General features: G+C 35.0%; 1 protein-coding gene across 6 annotated transcripts; it reads right to left on the bottom strand.

The window, feature by feature from the left end:
• Window positions 1-1,845: 1,845 nt before the first annotated feature.
• Window positions 1,846-8,713, bottom strand: LOC109216986 (putative pentatricopeptide repeat-containing protein At1g12700, mitochondrial). Of its 6 annotated transcripts, none has more exons than XM_019381205.1 (5): window positions 6,652-8,713; window positions 5,018-5,224; window positions 4,772-4,911; window positions 2,428-2,533; window positions 1,846-2,336 (listed from the first exon to the last, which is right to left on the bottom strand). In XM_019381205.1, exon 1 carries the CDS (start codon window positions 8,620-8,622, stop codon window positions 6,793-6,795), a length of 1,830 nt encoding a protein of 609 aa, XP_019236750.1. In that variant the 5' UTR covers window positions 8,623-8,713; the 3' UTR covers window positions 1,846-2,336; window positions 2,428-2,533; window positions 4,772-4,911; window positions 5,018-5,224; window positions 6,652-6,792. The 6 variants fall into 6 exon arrangements, with proteins under 6 accessions (XP_019236750.1, XP_019236753.1, XP_019236754.1 ...); XM_019381208.1 differs by having other exon boundaries at window positions 2,254-2,533; window positions 6,652-6,711; window positions 6,818-8,713; XM_019381209.1 differs by having other exon boundaries at window positions 2,254-2,533; window positions 6,652-6,711; window positions 6,886-8,713.
• Window positions 8,714-9,129: the final 416 nt, after the last annotated feature.

Genomic DNA, 9,129 nt, shown 5'->3' with positions numbered 1-9,129 from the left:
GAGAGGGCCGTGATTCTGACTCGAAACGCCACTGTTCCTGTTACTATAATACCCTCACGTGCGCTTCAAAAAGAATATTCTTTACTATTGAAGCCGTCGGAGCACCGTCAGCAGTCCACTGTCTCGATGGAGTTTACAAGCACTGTGGGCACAAGTAGTTCGCAGCGGCGGTGAGGTTGAAGCAGCATCAGTATCCAGTCCTTGCTCGCCGTCACTGTTACCTCCGATTGCTGTTGTTACGCCGGAGAAAATTTCAATGTCGGATGATTGCTCGGCAGCCCAAAAGTCTTCGCCGGAAAACTCTAATTCTGATGCTTTGCTGGAGAGTTTTGGTAGTAAGATAAAGGTGGAAGATGGGAGAGAGAGAGAGAGAGAGAGAGGGAGGGAGAATAGATATGGGGCAGGGGATACGAGAAATTTGAGGAGATAGGAGAAATTTGAGTGAAGAGATAAAAATAATACAAAGCTTATTTTATGGCTTAAGGGTTGGAGGTGACTATAAATAGATATTTGGCTATAAAAAATTAAAAGGTAACTATGGAATATAATTTTTTAAAAGAGTATTTATTTAAAATAAATAAGGTATCAACCTTTGCAATAGGGTGTAACTAATCCTTATATAAAATGTCTTTTGACTATACCTTTAGTGAAGATTTGTTTCCACTAACACCTTTGTTGTATATTAGAACTTTATCAAATCTTAATTTAATTTATATCACACATTATAAAAAAAAAACTGTACTTATTAAAGCAACCAAAATATATAACCCGATGTATAATAATCAGGATATAGTTATCTCAATTGAAGGGCCATTTTAAAGAAAATTAACATGAAATATATCAAATTTGAAATAACTAAATCGATTTTCAGGATATTATTGAATCTTGCTTGTATGAATTACTCATTTTGTTTGCCCGAAATAATGGTAGAAAATGTAAACTATTCAACTTATAGTAATACTTTCTAATTGAAACATGTACTACACAAGTACAGATAAAGTTTAAAGCAAATGAAATTTGTTTTACAATCGAAAATATCATCGTAAGCTAGTATTCTAATTCAAATAAACCACTCCCTCTCTGAATTGGTTAAATTACTATAAAGCCAATTTTGACAGCCATAAACAAGCATAAGAGTTTTTTCCTTTATGTTCGGTGAAAATCACATGTTATACTATATTCCAATAAATAGATATATGTGTTATGATACAAGTCCACGTTTTCAAAAAAAAAATGGATGAGATTCGGTCCCAGCAACAACAAACCCATTGCAATCCCACAAGAGATTCGGTCCCAGCAACAACAAACCCATTGCAATCCCACAAATGGAGTCTGGGAGGGTAGTGTGTACGCAGCCTTACTCCTACCTTGTGAAAAGACAATAGTAACACAGGCATATTACCAACAACAAGCAGGAATTTTGACAGCCATATGAAGGGAAAAAAATGATAAAACTCATGCCATCCTTTGACATGTACCTTGATGTATATTTGCATTGATATAAAACAGTAAAACGAGAAGGTGACAACATGCCCTGATGTATATTTGTTATTTTAAGCAATTCATTTCCTCTCTAAGTTTATGTGTAGAAATATGCTTTAAAACATGATAAGCGGGGCGGGGCAGAAGTCGCGCTATGGGTTCGTCCAAACGCAGTTGTTTTTACTTAAACAATGTATTTTATATTAAGAAATTTATTAAATATATATATAAATATTAAATTTAGGATTTAGTCAATAATGACTTGATGTCGTTGTTCATAATCAAGAACCCTTTGAGTTGATATCCTGACTCCAACTCTGGTGATAAATACTTATTCGCAACGGATATTCATGCATAACTAAATAATTAACTGCAAGAATCAACGATTCAAAATAAAAAGGCATGTCGCTTAATCATATATAAATTACATTTATTGATTTGATATAAACACTCGATGCGAGTAAAATTTTATTTTTAAAACTCAGCCATATAAGTACTCTCAGCACTCTTTTACCTTTGGAAAGAAAGAAAAAACAGTGGTTAAAACATCTGCTTGTGCCGGCATCGTTCCTATTGTCAAAGATGGCAGTCTGCCTCAGTTTTTGGATGAACTCACTTACACAAAACCCGATGAATGCTACAATTTGTACTTACAATTGCTTTGAAAATGGCATATATCACACGAGGAAACATGTCGTCGGGCGACAAGCTAGGATCCTAAACATCAATTTTGGCATAAGAACGTATGAGGAATATGGACTTCAATGAACAAGAACAAAAAAAATTTCAGGAAGAGATCCCCTTAAATTGAAACGTTCTTTCCAACTATTCGGCAGTGTGTTGTTTCCATCTTTCTACAAAGGTACAACAACAATAAAAACATACTCAATGTAATCCCACAAGTGGGGTCTGGGAAAGGTAGTGAGTATACAACGTTAATCTTACCTTGTGCAGGTATATGATAGACCCTCGGCTCAAAGCGAGCATCTTTCTAAAAAGGTAACTAATAATTCTGGCATGCCCAGCAGAATATGTGATTGTTATTGCCAACCTGTGACGACGACAAGGAAAAAGGGGTACAACTTGGTTACAATAAAAAACAGAAAGAGGGAAAATGAAGAGAATAGATCTGTTCAAAGACTGGAAAAGAAGATTGTAAACTACAAAAGTAGATGAGGCGAAGGTTCCTGTGAATAAAAGGAAAAGCTGAAGCGAATAAGATTATGAGTTCTTACATAAACTCAATAGAAGGAACCAAAATTGCTTACATATATGCAAGAATTTCTATTAAGCTAGTTGTAGTGTTGTTATAGGCTCGCTTAAAGGGCACTTAAGCACTGAAGCTTGGTGTGAGCTTCGCCTTGTGTAATTTGCGCTTTAGTGTAGGTGTTAAGGTGCTAAGGCTTGTGCACCTTCACTGATGGATTCTGTCTTTTAAGTACACAACAACATACTAAGGGGTCGTTTGGTAGGAGGTATTACCAAAAAAAAAAAAAAAATTCAAGCATTAGCTCTATGCATTACTAATACCTTGTTTGGTACAAATTTTCAACCTACTAATACTTGTATTAGTTATATATCATACTTGGTATTATCCTATGTATTTGGCATTAGTAATACCAAGACTATTAATGCATGCATTAGTATGGTTAAAGACAATATTATCCTTAAAGTCCCTTAAAGCTAGAGAATACGGAGGGCATTTTTGTAAACTAACTATTTTTCTTAAAAATTATGTAATGCATTATAATTTTAATACACCACACCAAACAGTAGATAAGAAATAACATCTGCATAACTAATGCTTGCATTACTAATACACCTTAATCCGCACTATTCTTATACACCCTACCAAACGACCCCTAAAAGCTTAATTATAGTTTTTCATTCTTTTGTCCAATTAATTATTGTTTGTGTTTATAGTTATATTTTCTTGCATCCATTTCTATTTTTTATTTTTTATTTTTCTTCATTGGCACTTTTTCGCTAAAGCCCATGCTTTTATTGCACTTAAAGCTCCAACAGACTTTGGCGCGTTTGTGCTTTTCGCTTTTGACAACTCTGGCGTGTTTGTGCGCTTTTCGCTTTTGACAACTCTAGCTAGTAGATCCAAAAAGTTCGTATGCTAGTTTTATGAGCTCCCAGTTGGGAAAAAAATCTTCCTAATATCGTTTCAATGGCATTGTGAAACCCAATTTTATAAATAAAATGTAAAAGCTAGTCCTTTATCAAAAGAATTTTTTTTGTAAAAGCTAGTCTCTTTGAAAGCTCCGTCTACAGTTTGAAGAGAATAGCTCTATCTGCAATTTAAAATTAGTGGACGACAGCAAAAAAAAAAGTATATGAAAGAAAAGGCAACTTTTGAGTATTTTACAATTGATACAACGACTGGAATGGGTATTGGTCAGAGAAATAACCCAAAATTTCAAAAGAAAAAAAAAACTAAAATTAGTTAGGTTAATATACTTTTGCAACCAATCATGCACACAACACGTGTAAAACTAGTTATTAAAATGCAAAACAGTGCTTACAGAATAATCAAATACGACAACTATGAGTTTGACAATCATACTACTCAGGAAAAAGTGAGGCTAAAAGAATTCCGAATAAAATCATCTCTAGTTATAGCCTTATAGGCCAGACAACTATGAGGAGTGAAATGTTCCAAAAAGAAAATCTGTACACACATTAAGTGCCATGTCTTTGAAAGCCACTTCATGAAAGAAAACATCACTCTTTTATATAGTGAATTACCAAAATCCGGCTCAATTTTCTTTCTTACTGATCTAATAGGTATGGTCCTGGAAAACTCTGCTCCCTACCTCCATGTATAATCTACTCATTCGACAATGAAATTTTATCATCTGAAAATAGCTGAAGTGCTTCTTAAATCTACCAGTGCGACTTTTGCTAATTATTTATTATAAACTGATCCATAAATATGAAAAACTACAGACCTAGAAGTAGCTTCTCAAGGAGAGCTGCTCAACACTACTTCTGTCTTTGATCAATTTTACCAGGAAAGGAATGAATAAACAACCAAATACAGTGATGATGTTTGTCCAAGTGCTATCTACTTCTCCCATTCAAAGCCTATATACATTTGAGATGTTTCTGAAGCCAACGGTTTACTTTACAGTGTCTAGAAAAAGCTCAATTATGCAGACACTCATCATTTCCTTTTCTCCAACAGTGTTTATAACTCATTCTTCATTATTATTTCAACTTCAAAATATATCAGTTGTGATGCAGCGGTTTTAAGGAAAAAAATATTGAGAACTCATCTTACCTTTGCATTCATTTGGCAATATTTGGGCATGGATGACCACAATCTGAAAGAGACTTCAGCTTGAATCTGACCGAGAAATTGGCTCATTATCTTCCCACATCTGAATTGCTTCTGGTAGAAAAAGTTCACATTTCCCGTCCCTTTAACGAGAAAAAGCTCCTCAAATAAGAATACAAATGAAATATCAAGATCACAGACCGAGGACATACGATACGTGAAGCCATTCTACTCGAAACTTGTACCAACCTGAAGTGCTCATATCCATCAATCGCCTGATTACAGCGATAAGCAGAAATATTGTCCACAGTTATTGGACACCATCTTATTGCAGCCCTCAATTCGCGAGATAGCCATTTAACAGGAAGGGCATTTCCCGCATGCTGAGAATCTCATGATCATTTCTTTCTCACAGTGCATTTGGTCATCGTTCAGTTGAGATGAATTTTGTCGCTCCTGATGCAAAAGATTAAGAACATGAAGATATAAACGTCAAAGTACCTTCCAAACAGACAAGTTACGGAAGCAGAATAACAATAGCCTCAAGTGCAGAAACTGCGGCATACAAGTAAGCCACCTCAAGTAGAGAAAAGTCTAGCATTTAATTGACAACAGGCTCATACAAATAAAGACAACCAACTTATCACTTGATCGACAACAGCCTCATACAAATAAAGCCAACCACCTTATCAAGAAAAAGAATACAAATAAAGCCAACCCAAGTAGATGAGTTTTGTTTTTAGCGAAGTTCTCAAAACAGTTCCCCAACCTTAATATTCTAGGTTAAGCACAAGCTGTAACAAATTTATGTATTGAACATCAAAGCAAAAAAAGCAGCATTCCTATAGGACAGGTGGTCCACAAGACCATCTTGATTGTTCTTGATAAAGTCTAAAAATTCCAAAAGTGATGTAATGGCATACATATCGCTTACGGGATCGTCACTATCAAATTAATAGCATCAACTAATCATTTGGTCAGCTACTTACATACTGAAATTGTGGTTGAACTACAGCGTAATTAGAGCGGTCAAACACTTTGTTGTGGTATGTCGCAGCCTCACTAGATCTTTGCCTGAGTAACATAAAACATATCACACCCAATCCACATCCGACCATTAGGTTGGGGTTCAAATCACCAATGGAGCAAGCGGGAAAGCCACAGTTGGTCCGGGGGAGGGGGGGAGGGGGGGAGGGGAAGGTTCTGGGGTTTACGTGTCAAAAGCATAAAAATATACAACACTCCCAGATACTAGTTATACATCCGCTAGAAACCACAACCACGGTGTTCCTTTGCAGCATCCTTTAAAAGGTATGTTATTACACTCAACATGACCATGAGGTGTATGTCAAGTGATTGTGTCATAACCACAGCTTCTAATAACCAATATTTTGGGGTATGTGTAGACATCCAAGAACAGCCTATATCTTGGTAATTATTACAGTAATTCATAGAAATGAAGAGTGATTGGAGTCTAAATCTAAAAAAGGAAAAGAAAATAAGAACAGCCTCACTAGCTTTGATGCAGCCTACAATAAACCAGACCCTTCCAAGGAGATAATTAGTATAACTGATTCAATATGAGGACAAATTCTCAATATGAGGACAAATTCTCTTTCTGTTAAAAAGAATAAAGGTATCATGCACTTAAGCAGAAAAATAAAAAGCCACCAAGTAAAAGGCTGAGCATGGACAGCAACACTTATACACTATATAGCAAATTCAAAAAGTACGAATAGAAAACGTTAACATAAGGACATTATACATTATTTCTCATGTTAAGAATACAATAATATCTACTATCAAAGATAACGAGCGACAACACAATCAAAACTAAGAAGTAATTTACCTTATTAATAATCTATCAAGAAAAAATAATTTACCTCCTCAATAGGTTTGCCTGGAAAGCTCAAGTAATGCTCCAATTGTCATATTTTCAGTTTCTGCAATTGCATGCACGCGACTTTATTTCCAGAGGAAAAGAAAAAGAAAAAAACTTTCAGTCTATAACTAATGTAATTGAATTAACCAAGCAAAATAGATAATAACTTCTTGTTTTCTGGGATAAAATCTGATATCAAGTCAAGCAAAGAAGAATCCTCCGCTATAATGTCTACCAGTAGAGTTACTGTAGTAGAGTCGAATGAGAAGCTCTTTCCATTCATTTCCTTTAAGAAAGCCTTCATTTCACTAATTTTATTACTTCTGAGAAATCCTTGCACAATAACATTGTAAGTTACACTGTTTGGCAAACAGCCATTCTCCTCCATCTTTCTTAGCAGACCTTTAGCTTCATCTAACAACCCTTCTAGACAAAATCCATTAATCATTATAGTGTATGTTATCATGTCAGGATGTAAACCTATTAGAGAAAGATTCTTAAAAATATCATGAGCTTTGTCGAACTTTCTATTTTTGCACAATCCATCAATGACGGCATTATAGAGGTCAACATTAGTATCTTCTCTCTTCCTTTCCAACTTATGAAATAGTAACATAGCTTCGTCAACAAGTCCATTCTTAAAATAACCATCAAGCAAAATGCAATAAGTGATTGGACCAGGTATTATCCTTGCAGATAGCATCTCATCAAAAAACTTTTGCGCTGCCCCGATTCTTCCAACTTCAAATAGACCTTTCAAGATAGTATTGCAGGTAAAAATATCAGGTTCAAATCCCTTTTGAGAAATTTCAAGAAACAAATGCATGGCCTCATCCAATTTCCTTTTCTTACAATATCCACTTATTAATATTGCATAGCTAATATTGTCCGGCTCAATGCTTTTATCTTTCATGGAACCAAAGATTCTCCTACATCTATCCATTTGACCACGCAAGCAATATCCATCCATTATCACATTGTAAGTAACCACATTAGGCTCTACACCTTTTTCGATCATCTGTCTCATTACTTCTTCGGCATCTTTAACCCTCCCTTCTATGCATAGTCCATTTATAACTGTGTTGAATGTGAATACATCCGGATAAATATTATGATTTACCATTTCAAAGAACAAATTCCTGACCTTTTCCCACTGACTAAACTTAGAGAAACCATCAATCAACGAATTATATGTGAATAAGTCCGGAGGAATGCCTTTCAGTTTCATCTCGCTCAAAAGGTCGACAGCGACATCCAGATTTCCATTTTTGCAAAGGGCATCTATAACAATGTTGTAGATGCATGTAGTGGGCTTAGTGCTCCCTTTTTCCATTAGCCGGAGCAAACCAAAAGTTTTCTCAATATGACCCCTTTTACTAAGCCCGTTCATTACAGTTGCATACATGACTTCGTTAGGCTCACAAATATTCTCTCTCACTAACTTTTTAAACAAGTTAACTGCATCTTTAACCTTGTTTTCAGCAAAGAGACCCCTTATTAGGATGGTTAAAGTGACAACATCAAATGGAATCCCACACTTAGAGTAAATGGCTAACATTGAAAATCCACAATCAACACGATGCATTAGGCAATAACTGTTAGTCACCATACTCAACATGACTTTATCAATCGCGATACCTAATTTCTGCATTTCTCCAAAATTAGAAACAACAACAGAATAATGCTTCATATTTATCATAATCTTAAATAATTTCGAAAAGTCGATAACAGAGGGAAGAGGCTGTGTTCTGACCATATGATTGAAGAGATTCACAGCATCATCTAAACATTTGATATTCTCGAACTTGTTAGTAACCCTATGTTTTTTACTACTACAATTTATGGAAGTGGGTGTATTGCTATGATATGAAGAGTAATATCTGGTTGTAACTGCCATAGCAGAATAGGAAATAGTGAAGGATGAGATAAAGGAAATACCATTAAGAGAATAACGTAGAGAAATTCTCGTCATCTTCAAGGAATTTCCCCAAATTTGGGAATAATCAGTGAATTGGTGTGCTATTTCGTCGTGCCCTAATTTTGTAGGAAACTTGTTTATGAGTCCTATTGAATTAATTTTGGAAATCTTACATAAATGTCCCAAAAAAGTCCTAAGTTAGGATCTTTAACCATCCCTCGTAGACTTGCCAAAACTAATCAAACATATATAAAAATTGAAAACCGAAAGAAATATGGTTCTTTCTCTAAAAATCATACACAAAGATTTCCTTCCATATTTTTAAGTGTGATTAGCAATATTAAATGTTAGACGGAAAAGAAATTTTTTGAATGAGGTAACAAATAAGGCGATGAAACACAAAAAAAAATATATATATACAAGATTCTAAATATTTAAGCAAAAATGGACTTTTTTCAATGGGTATGGTTGAGATTCATTGAAAATATATAGATGAGTCAATATACAGAGTTTGAGTAGGATTGGGGGTGATTTGGACTGATTTGGCATCGAAATTCGTAG

Source organism: Nicotiana attenuata, unplaced genomic scaffold (assembly GCF_001879085.1).
Source record: "Nicotiana attenuata strain UT unplaced genomic scaffold, NIATTr2, whole genome shotgun sequence".
In the NCBI taxonomy this organism is placed as follows: Eukaryota; Viridiplantae; Streptophyta; class Magnoliopsida; order Solanales; family Solanaceae; genus Nicotiana; species Nicotiana attenuata.
Note: the sequence above shows the minus strand (reverse complement) of the source record. Positions and strands in the feature narration are given on the sequence as shown.

Coding starts and splice junctions, on each gene's coding strand:
- LOC109216986 (XM_019381205.1), bottom strand. CDS start 8,622: ATGACGAGAATTTCTCTACGTTATTCTCTTAATGGTATTTCCTTTATC.